The sequence below is a fragment of the Clarias gariepinus genome, chromosome 2 (genome assembly GCF_024256425.1).
Source record: "Clarias gariepinus isolate MV-2021 ecotype Netherlands chromosome 2, CGAR_prim_01v2, whole genome shotgun sequence".
NCBI lineage: Eukaryota > Metazoa > Chordata > Actinopteri > Siluriformes > Clariidae > Clarias > Clarias gariepinus.
The window spans coordinates 30925681-30948408 of NC_071101.1; the positions used below are offsets into that span (position 1 = coordinate 30925681).

The 22728-nt window shown below is 39.6% G+C and overlaps 1 protein-coding gene across 1 annotated transcript; it reads left to right on the plus strand.

Annotated features, from left to right (window-relative positions):
- Positions 1-118: 118 nt before the first annotated feature.
- myo5ab (myosin VAb) lies at positions 119-22440 on the plus strand. The gene is made up of 40 exons (XM_053512678.1): positions 119-306; positions 2239-2349; positions 3351-3522; positions 3605-3749; positions 4746-4902; positions 5120-5263; positions 5845-5926; positions 6161-6268; positions 6377-6483; positions 6789-7054; positions 7187-7268; positions 7365-7505; positions 7961-8086; positions 8230-8313; positions 8461-8589; positions 8702-8799; positions 9444-9530; positions 10226-10334; positions 10479-10690; positions 10779-10935; positions 11450-11689; positions 11906-12100; positions 12390-12483; positions 13164-13312; positions 13413-13517; positions 13688-13825; positions 14297-14353; positions 14671-14883; positions 15805-15842; positions 16001-16081; positions 16154-16349; positions 16480-16573; positions 16705-16851; positions 16931-17085; positions 17230-17319; positions 17447-17597; positions 19641-19908; positions 20042-20216; positions 20464-20544; positions 21004-22440. The coding sequence occupies exons 1-40, from the start codon at positions 280-282 to the stop codon at positions 21154-21156; spliced, it is 5364 nt and encodes a 1787-aa protein (XP_053368653.1). The 5' UTR covers positions 119-279; the 3' UTR covers positions 21157-22440.
- Positions 22441-22728: the final 288 nt, after the last annotated feature.

Consider the following 22728-nt stretch of genomic DNA (forward strand, 5'->3'; position numbering starts at 1 on the left):
ACAAAGGAGAGAGGTCTAGGTCTCAGAAACACAAGTTGTTAAATGCCAGCCGCCGTAACCCAGACTAAGACAGGACGAGAGTATCTTTGCTCACCGCTAGAGGGCGCTCAGACCGGCGCTGCTGTGCTGCTGTGTTCCCTCCCGCCGGCTCTCATGCGGTGCTGAAAAGGGTCAGGAAAAGTGCTGCAGCTGAGGGCAGATGTCGGCGTTTGTCGGCGTTTTTCCTTTGTTAGACTTTGTGTTTGTCTTTGAGGAAGGTTTATTTGTAAACAAGGCGTTATGGAAGCGCCGACCCTTTACACAAAGGTAATTTCCGTTACTTCACACTGATATGAGACTGACTCAGGGTCAGGAAGCAACCTTCACATGTAACACTAGTAATATCACAGAGCTCTGAGCTTTCAGTGGAGCTACCTCTCTCTGTGTGTGTGTGTGTGTGTGTGTGACTGGTTGTAGACTGGTTTATAATCTGTGTTTTTCTTTAGACACATAAGGAAGTGTTTGCATCACCCTTGTGATTTCCTTTTACAAACTTGAACCCAAACCGATGATCAAAGCTTCAGTAAATCACGTGATGGAAGCAGGACAAACGTCATGTCATTATTGGCCTTTAATTATTTTATAAAGGTTCTTTCCTGTAGAAAAATCATTGTACAACATACATCTTTAATACAAGAAAACCCCATGAATTTTAAGTACAAGCTTCAGTTCAGTTTTGGATTTCTGACATCAACACAGGGTCAGAATTATACATACAGCATTAAAAATATTCATACACCAATGTAGATTATTAATTCAGGGGGGCTGAAAATCCTGAAATTATCTTTTGATCTGCCAAGCTCAGGGCTCGTCAACTACCTGTTAGTGATGATGACTGAGTACAGACGGTAGTGTTTATGTGCAACATTAAAAAAAAGGGTCACAGTCCTTGGACTTCTCCCCAGTCTACTGTGTGCCGGTCAGTGCAAGTGCTGAGTGCAAACCTGAGGAAGAGGATGGCAGATGTAGACAGGTCAGGAACATCCCTCAGCTGCATTTCTAAACATCTGTAGAATCCCCCAGATCATTTATAACAATTGCATGTAAGTATAACTTATTAGAATGTGCAGCCACTTCGCCAAGGTCTAGAAGAAGACCCAAACTGTCAACCTCAGTCAAAAGGAAACTCTTCCAGATGATCAAGGCAGCCACCAAGAAACAAGTCTGCCATAAACTGGAAGCTGCTGGAACACCAGTGCGACTGTCTACAGTCAAGTGAGATTTACATCGCCATGGACTGAAAGATTGCCGTCCAAGAAAGGAGCAACTTCTACAAAAGCTGCACTATCAAGATTGTCTAAAGATTGCAGCTGAGAAAAAGCCAGCTAGAGAAAACTTGTGACCATGAGGGGGGAGTAAAGGTGAGGCATTCAACATCTGTTAAACACGGTGGTGCTAGCATCATGCTTTGGAGCTGTTTTATTATCAGTAGGACTGGAAGGAAGACTACCTCAGAATTCCTTATATCATCACCTAAACAGTTGCAATTGGACAAAATTGAGAATTCCAACAGGACTCTTGACCCCAAACACACATCAGAGCTGGCTGTGGAATGGCGAACATTAGCTTTTAAAGCTTTAGCCCTATCGAAAACGTGTTCACCGTGCTTAAAAGTCAGGTTTGTGTCAGGAAACCAAGATCTTATAAAATACTACTATTTCTTCTGAGAAGAGCTGTCAAATATCTGAAGAGGTTACCAAAAGAGTCTGCAAGGGATAACTTGCTATGAGATATTCAAACAAGATTTTGGTTTGCTGTATGTACATTTCTGATCCTATATGTATAATAGATTTTATGTTAATTTCATAAAACCCCAAATAATTTTGCACCAAATTTTAGGGGATTTCTCATATAAGTCCTGACAAGTCCAACTTTTTATGCCGGGGTGGCTGATCCAGGCTGCGTGCTCCCCGACCACGGGCCCGATCAGGGCAAAGTCCCGCGAGGAGCCCCAGCAGGGCCGATCCCGGGACTGGGTGGTGTGTACAAAGGGCAGAGACTTAGTTAATGCGAGCTTATGACCCGTGTTTACTGGAAATTCTTTGTCCATACTGCCACCAAAAAAGATCAATGAGTGTCTATAAACTCTGACCATTCTTTTTATTGCTTTCTCTCGCCATAATTCCCTTTATTTTCTTTCCACTGCCTTTACTTCCCGTCCTTTTGCTTTCATTCCCTTGACCTTGTGATCCTATTTAGTATGCCCGAGTTTGGATCCCAGACTCTCAGGAGGTTTGGAGATCTGCAAAGCTTACCAAAGATTACCGACCAGAAGGTGCTGCATTACAGCTACAGCTCGAGGATGGCACGGTGAGCCAGAACAACCAGAGCATTATCTTTTTATCATTAAATTTGAATAACTTTCTCAAAATTCATCAGTTACTGAAATCTTACCACTTTACCTTGTGAATCAGTATCAGATATCGATCGGGTGTGTTTGAAAATATTACACTTCTACACTTGATTGAGAACTCATAAATAATGCATACATACTGCAGGCAAGCCAAGACCAACAACTGTCTTTATATGTACAGTGAGGTCCAAACAAATAATGGATATGAGTTACCAGTTGATATGGTATTATTGCAACACTGTTGTGCCATTTTGATCTTTATTGCGATTGCATAAGTGATTATCCTATGTACAAAGGGAACTGTGCACCTGCATTCTGACCATGTGCATTATCTAGTCTGCTGTTTCATCATGGACAGCGAGTTAGAGCAAAGAGCTAATGTGGAATTTTGTGTGAAACTGGGCAAATCTTTCACAGAGACGTTTGACATGATTCAGCAAGTTTATGGCAATGCTGCAATGAGTCGTTCGAGGTGTTTTGAGTGGCACTTGCACTTCAAGAGCAGAACATCATCACTGGAAGATGACAAGAGATCAGGAAGACCTTCTTCTAGCTCAAACCTCTAAAAAGTAGAAACCATTTAGCAACTTGTGCATGATTGTTGGAGAATAATCCACATCATTGCTGTCAAAGCAATCCTCATGTGTGATTTTAGAATGTGCCATGTTGGTGCCAGTCCGGCAATAGCGAATTCCACAGCCAGGTTTTAATGGGATCTGTGGGGGAATGTACGGCGGGAGCGACCAGATCTGTAGCACGCAAATCTCAAAACATTTTGATACCCCACTCCTTGTATTGGGATTTTATAAATATTCTTAAAAAAAAAAAAAAAAAAAACATGACCTGATCAGTACGCTGAGTTCCTAGATTCCACATCACCACACAAACATTTGATATTACTCATCATTTGAGATCTTTCTGTTACTGACATTCTGTTCACTTCCTACATATTCCTAAGGAGCTGGAATACAAATTAGACCCCAGAAGCAACAATCTGCCACCCCTACGTAATCCAGACGTCCTTGTGGGTGAAAACGACCTCACAGCTTTGAGCTACCTACATGAACCGGCCGTGCTGCACAACCTGCGCGTCAGATTCATTGACTCGAAGCTTATCTACACTTACTGCGGTGAGCCTTTCAGTCACTGACATTAATAGGACTCGAGTCACATGCTTTTAAACTATTGAGTGACATGTCTGTTTCTTTCTAGGAATCATCCTGGTGGCTATCAATCCTTATGAGACCCTGCCAATCTATGGTGAAGGCATCATCAATGCATATAGTGGCCAGAACATGGGAGACATGGATCCACACATTTATGCAGTTGCTGAGGAAGCATACAAACAAATGACTCGGTAAGTGAAGTCAATGTGTTTGCACTCTTTCTAACCAGTCTGCTAACAACCACCAGGCCAGACATTTGGCCAGTCAATTGCTTGACAAGTAGACTGGAAATGATGTGCGGTCAGCATGTCCTTATAGTAGCAGTTGAAGTCTACATTCACATTACCAGCCTAAGGTAACTCAATGTTTTTTTTACCCCAATTTGACACGGATCTGATTTTCTTAAGGTCTTTTGACTTAAATCAGATCTTTTCAGTGAAAGAGTCCCTTTAATGTGTGGTCCTAGATCGGATATGTATCTGATATCAGATCGGCATTGATGTGCCTCTGCACATGCATAGGGTGCTTAGTGGCGCTATCGGTCAGCACTGGGACTGCAGTGATTTCCTAGCAGTGCTAGCAATAGCTACTAAAACAGCTTAAGCTAATCTAATCTTTTTTCTGAAAAGTAACTGCTTGCCATCCTTCAGCGCAAAATCCCAACCATATTTTTCCATATAAATCGCATCCACACTGCAAAAAAATCTTAGCCAGTGAAATATTCTTGAGTCTAGGCTAACCTTTGTATAATGTTTTAAAATAAGGTTACAACAGATTACAATGTAACGAAAATTGCAAGCGATTTTTAAAAATAATTTTGCTGTTTTTCAGGAAAGAAGCTAAATGATCTACAATTATTAAATACCAATAATGTAATTTTAGTAACATTTGACTAGAAATGAGCTTAATAATCTCTAATGACATTTCTTAGGTCAGAGGTTTTAGGTAAAGGTCACAAATTTACTGGTTTGTTGCTTTAGAGGACAGACATGTTCACAATAAAGTCAGGTGAAGATATAGAGTCTCTTGTAATTAAAAATGTGAACTGTCAGGACATGCAAATATGATCTAACCAAAAAAAATGGAATTGAACAATATTAATGTATCCAAAGACAGTAGCTTAATAATAATAATAATAAAAACATTACTGAAAGTACAGAATGCCTTTGTCTTTGTTCTCTTTTAAGAGATGAGAGGAATCAGTCAATCATAGTGAGCGGGGAGTCTGGAGCAGGGAAGACTGTATCTGCCAAATATGTCATGCGATACTTTGCCACAGTCAGCGGCTTGTCCACAGAGACCAGCGTGGAGGATAAAGTGCTAGCGTCCAGCCCTATAATGGAGGTATTCTTAAATTTATGCATTAATTTCAGTCTGTGTTTTTGTGATCCCAAGCCAAACAAGACTACATAAGTGTGTCTAAGATGTGAAGGCTTCCTATGAAGACAGCTCCACGTCTTTTAATTGCATATACAGTGTAATAAATTTAATGTCTTATAAATATTTCCAATTTTCTAAAGTTACTTAATTCTAAATGTGCTTAATACTCTTTGAAACCCAGGCGATTGGAAATGCAAAGACAACCAGGAATGACAACAGCAGTCGCTTTGGGAAATACATCGAGATTGGATTTGATAAGAATTACCACATCACTGGGGCTAACATGAGGACGTACCTGCTGGAGAAGTCCCGGGTCGTATTTCAGGTCACTGCTTTGCCTTACACATGTTTTTCACTGCTTTTTCATCACTGCTTCTTTACTAACACTAGTCAGAAATCAGGTCAAATTTACGAAATGATCAGGAGTTTTACCAAAGAACTGTGTTCGGTAAACATTGAGAGAAAGACCAAGCTTAATTTATTAATTTTTTAAATTTAAATTTCCTTAAATTTTTCCCCCCTTTATTAAAAATATACCTTTAATTTTCATACAAGACAAAATATTTTGTAGAAATGAAAATTCAGCAAAATTTTTTTTTTTTATAAAAACACCATGATTAGGGATTCATGGAAGATGATACAAGTGATGTATAAAAGATAGCAATAATTTACACAAAAACTTGAATTAGGTTTGTTTTGAAGTAAAAGAATTTAAAGGTTTTAGCTTTGACTAAAAAGGATGACGTGTCTCCTTCACTGAGTCGTGGGAGTCTTTCCCCGGTTCAACTTTTGGACTATAGACAGTGACTGTATGAACTAAAATAAAACCGCATCAACTGAGATTGTTAAATTCTGTGCTGAATTGTGTCATGTTCAAACGAGTCATGGCTTCATTCCTCATTTCAGACAACTAAAGAGCGCAACTATCACATCTTCTACCAGCTGTGTGCCTCTGCGCATTTACCTGAATTAGAAGCTCTGCACTTGGGTATATAGATCTCCTTGTTTATATACATTTTGAGATTAATTAATTTTTTGTTCATTCAGGTTTCTAAAGGAAAATAATTACAGCAATCTCAACTGTAGTTGTCGTAGATATTTATACTTTTAATTCATCTCATCTTCATCACCTTTTTTATTTGCCTGACAGTTCTACCATGATCCTCTACCAGTTTCATGGTACTGTGTATTATCCTTCTGTGTAACCACTTTTTATTTAAAGGCAGCGCAGCTGAGTTCCACTGCACCAATCAAGGGCAAAGCTTTGTCATAGACGGGGTAAATGATATTCAGGAAATGCAAGTCACACGGAGGGCTTTCTCACGTCTAGGTAAAGTGGATATTTTGAAAGTTCTCTATTTATTAGAGAGAGAGTTCATGTCAGTAAAAGAGAAATTGTTGTTGAGATTAATTGTGTATTATTAATGTTTTTTAACAGGTATTGGTGAAGATCAACAGTTGGATTTGTTCCAAATCCTGGCTGCCATTCTTCATCTGGGCAATGTAGAGGTGACTGGGAAAGGCTCAGGAAATTGCAGCATCTCAGTAAGCACAGCTGAGCTTTATTTAGTTTACAGGTCTAAAGTTGAGGTTAATGGTGTTCTCCCTTTAGGCTCTGTGTGTAATTTCTCAGTTTAACTGCCATGGAATTGAGATCACATTGTGAAGTATATACTGTATTGTGACCTGAAGCACTTAACTGCAGTAAAGTGGTCTCTGCTCTTTTGTTATTAGTATCGAGGACTGGTACTAACACTGCAGTTGTACGTTTTCATGGTGCTCTTATAAACCATGTGCTGTAGGAGTGGGCTATTATGACATGTATGCTATGTATGATGTATTGATTTCAGGCTGAAGACAGACACCTGGTTATATTCTGTGATCTCTTGATGGTGTCTCCTGAGGCCATGGCCCGTTGGCTGTGTCATAAAAAATTGAAAACTGCTACAGAAACCTTCAATAAGCCTCTGGCCAAAACGGAGGCAGTGGACGGTCGTGATGCCTTAGCTAAGCACATCTATGCCAGGCTTTTTACGTGGATAGTTAGTCAGATCAATAAAGCTCTGTACTCATCCATCAAGCAGCACTCATTCATTGGGGTGCTGGACATCTATGGGTAAGTAATGGAGTGTCATAGCTGCAGTACTAAGCTTTAAAATGATCTGGACAAGCCTTACGACAAAATGGTGTTGCAGTTAATGTAGTGCAGCTGTGTTACTGTAATACATCATGTACTTTGTGTGTTCAGGTTTGAAACGTTTGAAAAAAACAGCTTTGAGCAATTTTGTATTAATTATGCGAATGAAAAACTGCAACAACAGTTTAACATGGTAAGTGTTCTGCTTTTACACCTAATATTTGCATCTACAAAGCCATTTGCTATGTCCAAAACACTAAAAGCCTTTTTGTATTATGTTTAACCAAAGCACGTGTTCAAACTGGAGCAAGAGGAATACTTAAAAGAAGACATTCCATGGACTCTAATTGATTTCTATGACAACAAGCCATGCATTAACCTGATTGAGGCAAAGTTGGGAGTGTTGGGTTTGCTTGACGAGGAGTGCATGGTACGTACTGTATTTGCATCCTCATATTCTACATCCGTCCATCCAAGAATCCATCCGTCTTTCTTATAATCTGCTCACCAACACATCAACAGTATGTGCTGTCGCCATCCATCCATGCATCTTCCATCTCTCTGCCCATCCATTCAGGCAGTCAACCCCACATACATCCACCCATCTGTCCTTTTATCCACCTGTCCACCCATCCATTGGCTCAGTCAATTTCACACACACACTCATGTGTCCTTTCTCACTCCCACTCGTGCAACCAGCTGCTCACTCACTCACTCATGCACCTGTTAATGGATTTTTTTGTTTGTCGCTTTTATTGCATATATTGCATTAAATGTAAACTTTTTTTCATTTGGGGTCAGGTAAATATCTACGCAAATGGATGCATTGTCAGGTCTTGTCACTTTATTGTGGACATTTTCATTTATTTACCATAAATCTCTTAGATGCCAAAGGGATCAGATGACTCATGGGCACAAAAGCTTTATAACACCCACCTAAAGAAGAGTGTTCACTTTGACAAACCACGCATGTCCAACAAGGCCTTCATCATCCATCATTTTGCAGACAGGGTATAAAACTTTATAGTGATAAAATGTCATATTGATCTTTAGGAAATGACAATTTATTCACCAGTGGTCCTCAAATGACTTTATGATGCTGTTTTTTTTTTAATGGTTTATCAGTATTGCTCTACCTGTTTGATTTTACCCAGGTGGAGTATCAGTGCGAGGGATTTTTGGAGAAAAACAAAGACACAGTGAATGAGGAACAGATAAATGTCCTGAAATCAAGTAAGGTATGTTCATCCCTGAAACAGTGGGGGGAGAAAGATGCTATACTTCACATTCATTTATAAGAATGTTTAAAAATGTATTAAAATGTTGACTTGCAACATCCGTCCTATCTGGGTTTTTTTTGTGTGTGTGTGTGTGTGTTTTTTTAGTTTCCTTTGCTCCTGGAGCTCTTTCACGAAGAAGAAAAAACTCCAAGCAAAGTAGCTGAACTATTTCGAACAAAGATGGTACAAGTCGGCCAGTCGTTCAGAGAGCACAAGAAATCTGTTGGACTGCAGGTGTTTAAGATGATCTTTTATATAAAACGTATTTTGTTAATTACAATATTCTTTAGTAGCATTGTACTTCTTGTCATGGTATGTAGTTTCTAAATCTTTTTCTTCGTTTTAGTTTCGAAATTCTTTGCAGTTGCTCATGGACACTTTGAATGGCACAGCTCCTCACTATGTGCGCTGCATAAAGCCCAACGACCAGAAAACTCCCTTTGTGTTAGTACCTCGAGCTTCAATTTATATAGTATTGTGCAATGTTCTTTAGGCCTCCCCTACCCCATTTCTTCATATTTTGTTCCCAAAGAGACAGATTTGTTTTAATTTTTTATGTAGTTTTGAGTCTCTACAGCCTCAACAGCTCTACAGGACAAAATTTGGCTCTCATTTTTAGTCGAGTTTAGCCCTGTACCTGAGCAGTTTAGGATGAATGTTTTTGTTTGTTAAACTGCACAGTGACCTATGAAAAATTCAAGCATGGAGAAAAAGACAAGAAACATCTAACTGGGATGAACCAGTGTGAAACAGGTGCAGATGATCAGGCTGGTGATTAGTATACTGGTGATGCTGAATGCTGAGTGGTTGAAACAGACGAGAGGGGAAATGAGGTTGCTGCTGTGGTTGTAACATAAACAAGCAATTATATCTTTAGGCACATTGCAGCCTGTCATACTAAAGCTTTTGTTTCTCTAAATTAATCTACATATTTACATTACATTTAATATGAAGAAATGAGGGGTGAGCTTAAGACAGTGGCACTGTACTGTTTAATATAAGATATACATACTCAACACTTTATTCTTTTTTTAATAAGAATCCCACATATAGATTTATACATATCTGTCTATCTATCTGTCTTATAGAATGGACCAGATTAGAGCAGTGCAGCAGTTGAGGGCGTGTGGCGTACTGGAGACTATCCGTATCTCTGCAGCAGGATTTCCATCCAGGTTCATCAATACAAAATGTGCTTATTTAGGTTAATGTTCATCTTGTGGGTGCACAACCTTTATTTTAGGTTCATGCATTGATCTATTTCATCATATGTGGTGATGATTTTTTTTGTGGGATTTATATGGAATTATTAAATACCTGCAGATGAACTTATTAAAGTTTGGGATTGATCCACACAGACAAGGACAACCAAACATTTGAATGTGTCCGTGAGCAACATGAGCAAACTTTGCATTCTGTAATCACTGTAATTCATTGGAACACATGAAGCTTCTCATGCTAGTAATATTTCTGACGCAGTAACAGCCTTGATGTATAGAGTAAACAGACTGTAAATAGCAAATTGTACTTGGTCAATTTACAAAAATTCACAAATGATAAAAAAAAGACAAGACAGCTAATTAATTAAACTGCTGAGAAGTTTTTCATTATTTGTAAAAAGTTTTTCATTATTTTAATTTTTTTTGTAGTTTTGAGTCTCTACAGCCTCAACAGCTCTACAGGATTTGGCTCTCATTTTTAGTCGAGTTTAGCCCTGTACCTGAGCAGTTTAGGATGAATGTTTTTGTTTGTTAAACTGCACAGTGACCTATGAAAAATTCGAGCATGGAGAAAAAGACAAGACACTTTCCTTAGACATTAAATGGCCTAAATGTTCTTAGATCATCTAAAATCATACGCTCCTTTTCAGGTGGACTTATCAGGAGTTTTTCAACCGGTACCGAGTTCTGATGAAGCGGAAGGAGGTGCTATCAGACATGAAATTAACCTGCCAGAATGTCCTAGCTCAGCTGATACAGGTTTCTTTGCTCTTCATGCTCTAAAATTAATAACAAAGTTGCCGGATAAATTAAATCATTATAGGCTTTTTTTTCTTTTTGGGTTAGGATATAATAGTTTGTGTCATAACAACCTCTGTAATTAACAATTTCTCTTTTCTTCAGAACCCAAATAAGTACCAGTTTGGGAAAACTAAGATCTTCTTCCGGGCAGGGCAGGTGGCATATTTAGAGAAGCTGCGGGCAGAGAAACTCCGTGTGGCCTGCGTGCAGATCCAGAAGACCATCCGCTGTTGGCTTGCCCGCAAGAAATATCTGCGTCTGCGCAGAGCTGCAGTCACTGTTCAGAGATACACCCGCGGACACCAGGCTCGGGCGTAAGTGTATATCTCGTGTCCGAGGCTTCAGACTTTAAGTAAGGTAATGTATCTGTATTGATAACACTGTTCTGTTCAATCTCCTCAGCTTGTATAAGTTCCTGAGAAGGACCAAGGCAGCTGTGGTCATTCAGAAGTACCAGCGAAGATATGCAGCCAGGAGGCTTTATAGGCAGAGACAAGCAGCAGCAGTGCTCCTTCAACGCCTGCTCCGTGGGCACGAAGCCAGACTGCGATACAGACAGGTATACGTCACAGTATAAGACGTTACACAGTTATTACAGGAACTTATTTAAGTCAAACCAGGACTTGCCTGCTTCATTTCTAAAAAGCCGGCCTTCCAGGAACTCCTTTAATAGCCCAAACATGTGGAAATGGCTTGCAGTGAGGTCAAGACTGTACTGTGGTGGTGGCAATAACTCTCATCTGAGCTCTTGTACTGTGCAAATGGTGTTCATGAATTATTGTGTGTACAGTGTTCACAAAGACAGATGCATTTCTTCAACAAGGTTCAGGCGTTCTGCGGAAACGACCGCAGTGGGCCCCAAGCCATCTCACTCACGGATGTACAGCTTTCTTTAAAACATTGGCACTGTGCGCAGTGTTTCTAAGAGTCTCATCACCGTACTGTACATTTTTTTTAAACGTCAATCGGGGTTAACACCTTCATGAGAGAATTTTTTTTTGGATTGAAAGCAGTGCCTCCTTTAAGACTAGAATCCGATCTATACACTATGTATTTTTGTGTCCCCTGCTTAGCTCCGGTATGAGCAGAAGGTGGTGGTGGTGCAGCGCTGGGTGCGTGGATGGCTAGCACGACTGCACTACAGACGCACGGTACAGGCTGTGGTGTATCTGCAGTGCTGTGTGCGCAGGAAGCTGGCTCGACGAGAGCTCAAGAGGCTCAAGATTGAGGCACGTTCAGTCGAACACTTTAAGCAGCTCAGTGTAGGCATGGAGAAAAAGATAATGCAGCTACAGAGGAAAGTGGACGAGCAGGTACGATCTCTTTAGGGCAAACTAAATAAACATGGAATATTAAGCCATATGGTCATAAGGCTTTCCGGTGCTGATTCACTTTTAAATGAGATTCGTTCATTTGCTGTCCTTACAGTGCTAAATAGAGTAATGAAGGGTGTGTGTGTGGGTGTGTGTGTGTGTGTGTGTGTGTGTGTGTGTGTGTGTGTGTGTGTGTGTGTATAAACAAATCTCCAGCATAAAGAGAACAAGCAGCTGTCAGAGCGCTTATGCGCAGTGAAGAGCTGGAGTTTGGCAGAAATCGATAAATTACACACCCAGCTAGAAAGCCTGCACAGTGTGGAGGAAGAAGCCCGGCGTTTTAGTGGCCAGGTGTCTGCTCTGGAAAAGGAGCTGGGATTGACACGGCATGAACTGGAAAGGAACAGAAAGGTGGGAGGCACTTGTAAGAACCAATACATGTACATTACTATACAATGTTCCCAGTTGTTTGGCATTAGAAATAGTCTTCTATCAGAATAGACTTGATTCACCATCTTTCGGCTTTTTGTACATCTCAGTGAATGTCTACTAAGTAAACACAAAAAATGATAGTTTTTCTGGTTGCTTTAACAGATGTCGTGTCTGATGTCTCCTTACTTTTATTTTATATTATTTCGTTTGAATCATCGGGAAAAAAGATGATCTACAGTAAATAAACATGTTTTCCCTGCTAATGCAGATGCTGGCTGAGCTAAAAGAGACCAACTGTCTGCTGAAGTCTGAGAAAGATGAGCTAAACAGATTGATCCAGGAACAAAGCCAAAAGATTACTGGTATGTATCCACTATACTTTTATCACACACGTTGTGACTAAAGGTAAGAGGAATGACTGAATGATAAGTAAAGACGACCAATTTAGAAATGTTAGATAGAGATATGGGGTAAAAACTGCACTAGAATTTTAGCTAAATAAACACATGATGCAGTCAGCCAGCTATTACACAATTTCTGCAGCTCATTTACTGCAGTCTGTTTTAGAATCAACCGATCATAGCTTTCTAGCTATTAAGAACCACATTTTGTGCTGCCTGTTTGCCTGCAAAGCATATGTGATGCATTTTACTGCTCAAAGTCAGCGTCCATCATCCGTTATTACACAGAGCTTCTATCCGGCATTGAATGAAGCCATTCATAAAAATTTGACCAAACCTTCACAAAATATTTTTTAGGAAGCACAGATGTGCAACAGGTAGCACATTAGCTAAGTGGTTAGCACCCCTGTACAGCTTTTTAAAATTTTAAATACATTCAGAGAAACAGGCTCCACACATCTTTCTTGGAAGACTCGTATCTATTTTGTCCTCTAAGAGACCCTTCTCACACAGCCTGGCTCTCAGCTGTATTTGGTCTCAAAGGGTTAAAATCTTGTAATGGGGCTGAGACATAATCAGTAGCTTCGTCTTTAAAAGATTTAACATTGCTTTTTTTATCTCTAATAAACTTGCATTCGTAGATCAGCTTCAGGAGACCTATAAGGAACACACTGAGCATTTGCAGATGGCACTTAATGAAGAGCGTACACGCTACCAGAACCTTCTGACTGAACACATCAAACTCGAGGCTCAGTACACTGATCTGAAATCAGAGCAAGAGGCTGAAACTGTAAGATCTGTGTATTCACTGACATCTTAAAAAAAAAAATTGCAGTCTCAGCAAGCTAAATCCACTTAAAAAGAAATAACTATTTCCCCCCCACCCACAGTATGCCAACAAATTAGGTTACTTAAGGAACGACTCTGCTTTCAGCAGCAATGAATCAGAATACACTCATTGTTCAGAGTCAGAGGTCAGCATACAGGCTCAAGAGGTAAGAGATTTATCCTTCTAGTGTTATGTGATGCTTTGTTTGAGGAAAAAACTGTGACCAAGGATAGATCACTCTGGGGGGGGAAGGCACTTTTATGGATCTCTCTCTCTTTTCTCTCTCTCTCTCTCTCTCTCATCTACACAAGCCCATGTGTGTGCTCTCTGCTTCAGGAGGAGGTAAAGGGAAGTGTGGATGCTGCTCTCCTGCTGAAGCTGCAGAAGCGAGTGGCTGAGCTGGACCAAGAGAAGACAAATCTGCAGAGAGAGTGGGATTGCAGAGAGAAGCAGCTCCTCCAGGAAAACGCCAAGGTACATGATCACTGGAACTGGCAGGGGTAGCTCAGTGATTTATGGATTGGACTACTGATCAGAAGGTCCCAGGTTCAAACTGCACCATCTCCAAGTTGTCACTGTTGTAAGATGTATAATGAGAAAGAAATTAAGTGTCAAATTACGTGTAATTTGAGCCGTTTAAAGATTCAATTTGATAGTGCGGTTTAAGGAAAACCTGCTCCGAATACTAAGACACAGGGCTAAAAAACACACTCCGAGGAGATTGTAAACTGTGTATTTTACACAGAAAAGCTCAATGATGCTTTTAATTGGCTAGTGATATACAGTAGTGTGTGACCAGTTTTACACTCTTGGCTTGAAAACTGTTCTTTTTATTCTGTAAGGAGTTGAGAAATGGCATAAGTGTATTAATGAAACTATTAAACCAAACTTGCACATACGCTTAAAAGAAATATTAATGTACATGCATCACATATTCCAATTTAGCACCTGGAGGAGTGTCGGAGAGCTTTAGGAGCTGAGAGAGACTATGAGGCCCAGAAGGTAAAAACCATAAAGAACGTTTCTTCTCATTTAAGTAAACGTTATGGTTTTCTGTGAAGCTGATGAGGAATAAAATCTGTCCATTCTTTGTTTGGAGAGATCACTGTTATATTATATGTTATACCTAAGGTTATTTTATTAGAGACATTTTATAGCTGCAGTTGTGCCATGAAGCAATTTCCATTTAAGTGCCTCACGCAAGCCAAGAGTAAACTCATGGTAATAGGACGCTCATTTTCATTTTGGCATTAAAATACATGCTATTTTAATTAATTTTCCCATTTTTATTTTTGCCACCCACCTCCTTCACCTACCAGCGACAGGACCTGGAGGCAGTAAATAATAAGCTGAAGAAGGATCTGAATGAGCTGCATGTGTCTGTTACTGCGGGGAAGGGTTCGGGGTTGGCCCCTGCCTATAACCTGCTTCTGGAGCAGCTGAGCTCCACTTCTGAGGAGTTGGAAATGCGTAAAGAGGAAGTGCTTATACTGCGCACTCAGCTGGTCAACCTAGAAGACTTTAAGTACAAGGTATGGTACATCAGGGTTTTTTTTTTTTTTTGTGGCGGTGGGTGGGGGTTGTTGTTTTTTTTATTGAGATTTTACTGCTCGGTTATAAACTGTGGATGTTCTTCCATGAGGAGACCTCGCAGGAGACCTAGGGCATGAGGCGGGGTACACCTTGAACAGGGTGGCAATCTATTGCAGGGCACATACACACTATGGGCAATTTGGGAATGGCAATTAGCCTAATCTGCATGTCTTTGGACTGTGGGAGGAAACCCACAGGGGGAGAACATGCAAACTCAATGAACGCAGAGACGGGAATCGAACCCAGACCCTGGAGGTGCAAAGCGACAGTTTTAACCACTAAGCCACCTCCAGTATATTTTATTATTTTATTAACAAGCATATATATTTCATCTCAGTTGAAGATGAAAATAATCTTGCAAAGTGGGTTTTTTTTTTCTTCTCCATATTATTCATGATTTGGTCACCTGCCAATTCCCACTCGCCAGCCCGCGCTTCCAGGTGGAGAGGGTAAAGGCTAACACATTCGTCCTCTGAGACACATAAAGCTGGCTGACAACAACAACAGTCTAAGGAAAGTGCTATCCTGTCTCATAACACTCACGATGGTTCATGTCCCTGTGACTGACGTGGGAATAAGAGCAGACCTTGAATTCTAATCAACAACTACAGCTTCTGGTTAGCTGCAAAGAACTTTTGAATAGAATTGACATTTTAATAACTTTATATAAAATTCACATTTAAAATAGATGCCTACAGATATGTATTGCTAAATAAGCATACGATTATTGCATCCTGCATTTTTATGAAGTCATCTTTTGTCCTAGATGTTTACCTACATCCTGTCACTGTCATTAATTTCTCATCACAAAATCACTTTGTCTTTAAGTTGCTCATTTATATGTTTTTATCCCTTTGTAGGACTCCGCAGTAGAAAGTAACTCAAGCAATCCCAGCAGGTATTTCCTCACATACTTGTATTCAGCTATATACCTTGTCAATGTCTGCAGTTGATTTAAGAATTTGTAGTTCTGTGCTCTTGAAAGAACGTGTCTATATCGTCAAGTCCAACTGTATCTCTCTCTCTCTCTCTCTCTCTCTCTCTCTGTGTGCTCAGATCCCCCACTCTAGATCTACATGAGCTGAATGAGGATGGAGAGCTATGGATGGCATACGAAGGACTGAAGGAAACTAACAGGTCAGCCATAAACACACAAATCTGTACAGTTATATGTTGAGTAGCTGCTATACTTTATCACATTTTTTGTAGGGTGCTGGAGTCTCAGCTGCAAGCTGAAAGACTAAGTCATACAGAGGAGCTGGAGGCCCTGAGAACAGAGTTGCAGCTCCTGAAAGAGGAGCGTGATCGGCATCATCTTCACTCCGATTCAGTAAAACCGCCTCAGGATGTTGGTATAAACTCAGCTCTCCAGAACGAGATCACTCGTCTCACACGCCATAATCTGGTGAGTAGGGAAGCAGGTTAGCTTTTTATTTATTTTGTTAGTTAAAAGTATAACTATTGTCTTGTGGATTTTAGGATTTTTATAGAAGAACTTTGTGATTGTTTTTTTTTTCTTTTTCTAATTAATACAGGAACTAATGGAACAAATGGACAATCAGGACAAAACCACTCGCAAACTGAAGAAACAGCTAAAGATGTATATGAGGAAGCTTGAGGAATCAGACAGTGAGTATAGTCATACTTAGTAGAACACTAAGTGGAAGAATCTACAGGTTTTGGTGATCTTTTAGCTGTGATTTTTTTTCCAAATGTGCTAAAAGTCTGAGTGTGGTGTGTCTTGCATCATGCATATGCAGGTACCTCTTTGGATCAGCCTTCTACAGAAACTAGAGTGGGTGAAACTCTGCCAGAGGTGAACATCCTGCGCAAAGAACGGCACTTTCAGGGTATGCTGAAGTACAGGAAGGAGGATGAGACCAAGCTTTTTAGGACCCTAATCACAGGTGATAAATATTTTTCTGAAATAACTGAACATTCTGTTTTGTTCAACAACCTGAACTGGAGATTGTACTTATGACTCAGATCTAAAGCCCAGAGGGGTTGCAGTAAGCATGCTTCCAGGCATCCCAGCTTATATTCTCTTCATGTGCCTCCGCCACGCTGACTACACAAACAATGACCAGAGAGTCCGCACACTGCTCACCAACTCAATCAGCAGCATCAAGAGTGTGCTGAAGGTGAGAGTTCGGCAGTGCAAACAGGAACGGATAAAAGACGACAGACAGGGGGTGCTGTTTATAAATCAGTGATAAGGCAGTGTGGTTACTGATGCAATGAAGATATAAATCACATCTGGATTTATACCTGGTATTTCTGTGCAGAAAAGAAGCTCTGATTTTGAGATGGTGTCATTTTGGATGGCGAACACCTGCCGCTTCGTGCACTGCCTAAAACAGTATAGTGGAGAAGAGGTGAGAGTGTGTTTGTCAGTGCCACATGCTTGTTTCTTTTTTTTTTTTTCCCCTTCTGTTTTTTTTTTTTTTATAATTTTTTTACAGGTTTTTTTACCTTTGACTTTGTGTGCATGTGAATTCTCAGGTCTACACAAAACACAACTCTGCCCAGCAGAATGAACAATGTTTGCTGAACTTTGACCTTACTGACTACAGGCAGGTTCTGAGTGAACTGGTTATGCAGATTTACAAGCAGCTCTTCAAATGCATGGACGACAGCCTCCAGCCTATGATCGGTAAGGGCCACATGTCTATTCATAGTAATGTAATGTGTTATTGTTATTACTCCGCCTAGCAAAACTTATAGAATCACCACACTTGGAAAATGTTAATTCAACTGAAAAAAAAAAGTCACTGACATGCAACAAAACTATTTTCATCCAAACTTCTAGATTCATGAAACACATACATACAAAAAATAAAAAGGAAAGAACACTGTAGTCAATTGCAACAGTTTTTTCAGATCAAGCTGAGAACAATATTATGGAATTATCATGTACTTTGCAGTTCCAAAACAAACACCTGCATCAGATTACATCTGCTAAATAGTCTGCAGTTAAAAAAGACTGCTTGCGCACCTTCGTGAGCTGTTGCACCTAGCTGATTGACATAAATCATGGCTTCAACACAAGATAAGAAAACTTCTTCAAGAAGGTAAATAATCACAGAATGTTACAAAAAATGTTGGTTGTTCTAAAATCAGGACCAAGTACAAATCAAATAGAATGATTGTAAAAGGGAAGCGTACTGGTAGACAAAGGAAAAAAGTGGTAAAGTGCTCGCCCTATCATCTGGAGATCACTGGTTCGATGATTTTGATTGTAACTTCTCGCAGCCGGAGGCCCAGAGGCAGCTGATTGGCCGAGCTCTCTCAGCGGGGTGGGATGAGAAGTACTTAGTGCTCCCACGTTAATCACGGCTCTATTGCCAATCAGGGGTGAGCTCACGCAGGTGGAAGGAGTGGATAACCCTGTCCTCCGAGTGTGTTACGCCGCCCCCAGTGGTGCGCGAGTGAGCAGTTCGAAAAGATGCGGTCGGTGGCGTCACGTGGTTCGGAGGAACCGTGATGGTCTTCAGCCCTCCTGACTGAGTGGTGGTAGTAGCCTTAATGTGGGAGCCCCCGAGGACGAAATTGACACGACTAAATTGTGGAGAAAATCATGAAAAAAGAAAATGAGGAACAAATGGGCGAACCTGGAGTCACCTAAAGGAAATGGAATTTACATCATTAACGCCGAAATGGCAAAAAAACAAGGTTATACTGGGCTGAAGAAAAGTAATCATGGACTGTGGTGAAAATTATAATTAGTGATGAATCACAGACCTGCATTGGGTAGGGTAATGATGCTGGAACCTTTGAAATGTATAAAGACGACTGCCTGAAGGAAACATGAATATTTTCACAATCACTGATGATATAGGATTGTATGTCAGGAAAAGGTACGGGGAGATGACAGCCATTACGTTTTCAATAAATGCATCATTTGATCTTATTGCATCAATTAAAAGGATGTTTGGTTATGACATAATTTTTCAGTTTGATCATTTATCTATCAAAGTCATGAAAACTTTTTTTCAAGAAAGACATAATGTCAATGGCGTGGCCTGCAAATAAACCTACAAATGATAGTCTATGGACATGACAAGGCTCTAACCTGCAAAGCTGATCTGGCAACTGCAGTAAGAAAAATTTGGAGCCGGATTGATGAAGAATACATTTTGTCCAGTAGTTAAATCGATGCCTCAGAGAATTCAAGCCGTTTAAAGCCAGAGGTGATGATAAAAGTACTAATGGTGTACTGTAGTGTTTTTGTTTCTATGATTCCTCAGGATTTAGTGATTCCTTTTTTTTCCCCCTCTGCTTGATCTGCAAAAACTGTTGCAGTTGACTACAGATTTCTTTTTTTTTTTTTTTAAGTGTTTCCTAAAGCCAGAAGTTTGAAATGTTATAAGAAAATAGTCTTGTGGCATGTCTGTGATAAGTTTTTATTCTACAAACCATTGAATGGACATTTTCCAAGAGTGGTGACTCCATACTTTCTGCCAGGGGTTGTAGAAGATGAATAAATAAATATGATGAGATATGAAAAAATAAGGGGTGGGTCAAGACTTTTGCACAGTACTGTGTGTTATAGCAGGTATAAACAGTGATTCTCTAAATAGCCTCTCTTTTAAAATTTTGGTTATACTGGTGTTTAATTTGTTTTTAATTTTCTTTTTCTACTTATGTATTTGAATTGAATTGATGCTGATCTTTCTTTTGTTTTTCCTCTTTACAGTGCCAGCCATGTTGGAGCAGGACACCATCCCTGGTGTGTTGGGGCTCAAGCCAACAGGGTTAAGAAAGCGTACCTCTAGCTCTTTCACAATGGACTCCATTTTGAAACAGCTTGATTCATTCCACTCCACTCTGCTCCAGCACGGCAACGACCCCGAACTCATCAGACAAGTGCTTAAACAACAGTTTTACGTCATCTGCGCCACTACACTCAACAGCCTTCTCCTGCGCAAGGACATGTGCTCGTGGAGCAAAGGGCTTCAGATCAGGTACCTGCCACTAGAGTTCGCTACAGAGGGGCTGCGTTCTTGGGTTAATGTGGATGTTTATATGTGGTCTAGGACAGAATGCTTTGTTTTTGTGTTCTCGAGATAAGGACATTGTTAAGCTTTGTCTGTGCAGATATAATGTGAGTCAGCTGGAGGAGTGGTTGAAGGAAAAGGGAATGCAGGGTGGCGGCGTGCAGGAAACTCTGGAGCCTTTGATCCAGGCCTCTCAGCTGCTGCAGATCAAGAAAAAGAGTCAGGAAGATGCAGAGGCCATCGCCACAACATGCACAGCTCTCACTGCCACACAGGTCAACTGATGCCACTTTCAAACACTTTTAGTTTTGTTAAAAGCTTCTGTTCAGGCAATCTTCAGGATGTTTTTTTTATTATTATTATTATTATTATTATTTTGACTTTTACCCAACAAAACCTCAAACACAAAACCAAAGCACTTAACATAAACCCAAACACCAACACACAAGCAAACACCTGCACAGACATAACCACCAACTAAAAATATATATATGTATGTATATATTTTTTTCCCTGCAACAGATTGAGAAGATCCTCAACCTGTACACACCAGTAAATGAGTTCGAGGAAAGAGTGTCTGCATCATTCATGAAATCAGTAAAGGTAAGCTATGCGAGTGTGTATACACGAATCCGTTTGTGGGTGGGTGTGCAATTCATAGTAAGGAGGTGTACCTAAACTCTAGGTTCTGATTCGATTTGCATTGGGATTATGTTAGTATTGCTATTTAAGTATTGCAATTCAGATAAAAAAAATTTTCTTACTTTTTTAGTTTTAAACAATCTTAGCAAATATTTCGTTGCTTCCACACAGGATGGTGTGGTGCCTGCCAATGCGTGAATAGTTCAGAGAACACAACCTGTAGGATTGTAGGACAATGACAATGTAAAAAAAAAAACATCCGAAATGTAATCGTGTATAAATTTAAACAAGAATTTTAATAAAATCAATTTTGAAGTCAATGTGGTGATACAGGAATTGCCACACAAAAGAATCACGATACATGACTAAATCGATTTTTCCCCACCATATCTAATGCACAGTGTTGTCTCCTCTATACAGGCATTGTTAAAGGACCGTCAGGAGTCTCATCAGTTGCTCATGGACAGTAAACTTCTATTTCCCTTCAGTTTTCCCTATAATCCATCTACTGTTGCCCTAGAGAGCCTTCAGCTCCCCCTAAGCCTCAACCTCGGCTTCCTCACAAGGGTTTAACAGGAACCAGGAGCATTTAATTCACCTGAAGCCCAAAGAACACTTTCAGTGCATTGAGATAAATATTTAAAGGAAATTAGTACAAAATAATTAAATTATAAAAGAAGATTACTAGGGATTATTCTAGTGCTTTATTTTCACCATTACCATTTACGTAATACAGTAATAATAAAAATATTATAAAAAAATATAAAAATAATAATAAAAATCTGTCCTTTAGGAGGACACAGATCAAAGCATCTAAAATAAATTGGCATAAAATTGGTATTTTAAGATAGTAACTGTAATAAAATTGCTATTTTGATTATTATCAGAGTTCTTCAGGTCACTAAAGAAGACCTTAAGGACATTTTGTCCATTTGGCTGCTTAACACCATGCTGTAGGTCTGTGCAGAAAGTACTTCTTCATAAGGTAGCCACATATTGTTTATTTAGTACAAAAAAAAATTGTTTCCTTATGATGTAAGCAAAGTGATAAAACCTTAAATAATTATGTAAAAGGTCCATCTGTTTAAACTCCTAATGAACTTAAAAAAAAAAATGACAGTGATCCGCTCTGCATCATAGGTGTAAAGAATTTGGGATTTCACTAATCAGTGCTTTGTGATATTATGTTCATGACTTTTTGCTCTTAGTCTGTCCTTGGTAACTTCCAATTTTAATGTTCCTCTATTTATATTGTATTTTCAAGAACTAAAAGAGCTAGATTAGGAAGGAACTGAGGAAAAATGGTGGATAATTATTCCAGGCCTCTCGATGATGTCCACACAGTCTTTCATGGGCCCGGGTTCAATTCCCGCCAATGCCTAAAACCCCAGTCACTGGATGCAGACCGGTCCCAAGCCTGTAAAATGGGAGGGTTGCATTAGGAAGGGCATCCAGCATAAAAGCTGTGCCATGTTGTTGTGTCTGCTTTGGCGACCCCTCGATAGGAGCAGCTGAAAGACTAACCACAACAAATCTTATGACTACAAAATTATACCATATGACTAGGGGGATTGTTCATGAGATTGGTGTGTGTGTGTGTGTGTGTGTGTGTGAGAGAGAGAGAGAGCGAGAATGGTGCACTATGTTTTGGGATGGGCTCTAGAGCCACTGAGACCCTTATAAAGTGGTTAATAAATCCATTGTGATGTGATAATAAATCTGTTATGTGCATATGTATTAGAATATGAAAAAAAGAGTAAACTTTGTATTAAAATAGGACAGTGTTTAATTTTTTTAAAAAGCTTATTTAATCTTAAATGTCAATTGATCAGCATTCTTTGTGTAAAAATAAACAAAATTAAGTGCTTCATTTGTTGTTCCGACCAAGTTTACTTTTTTTTTTTTTATATATATATATAATGTTCGTTTTGGTTAGATTTGGGATTGCCTGAAGTTTTTTTTTCTTTAGATTTTTACCCAACCAAACTTCAAACACAAAACCAAAACACTTAACATAAAATCAATCACCAACACAATACAAAGTCAAACACCAGAACAAAAGTAACCACTCAACACAAGCTTCAAACACTAATACAAAACCAAAACCCAGCACAACTACGAAAATGAATACAAAACCAAATATAT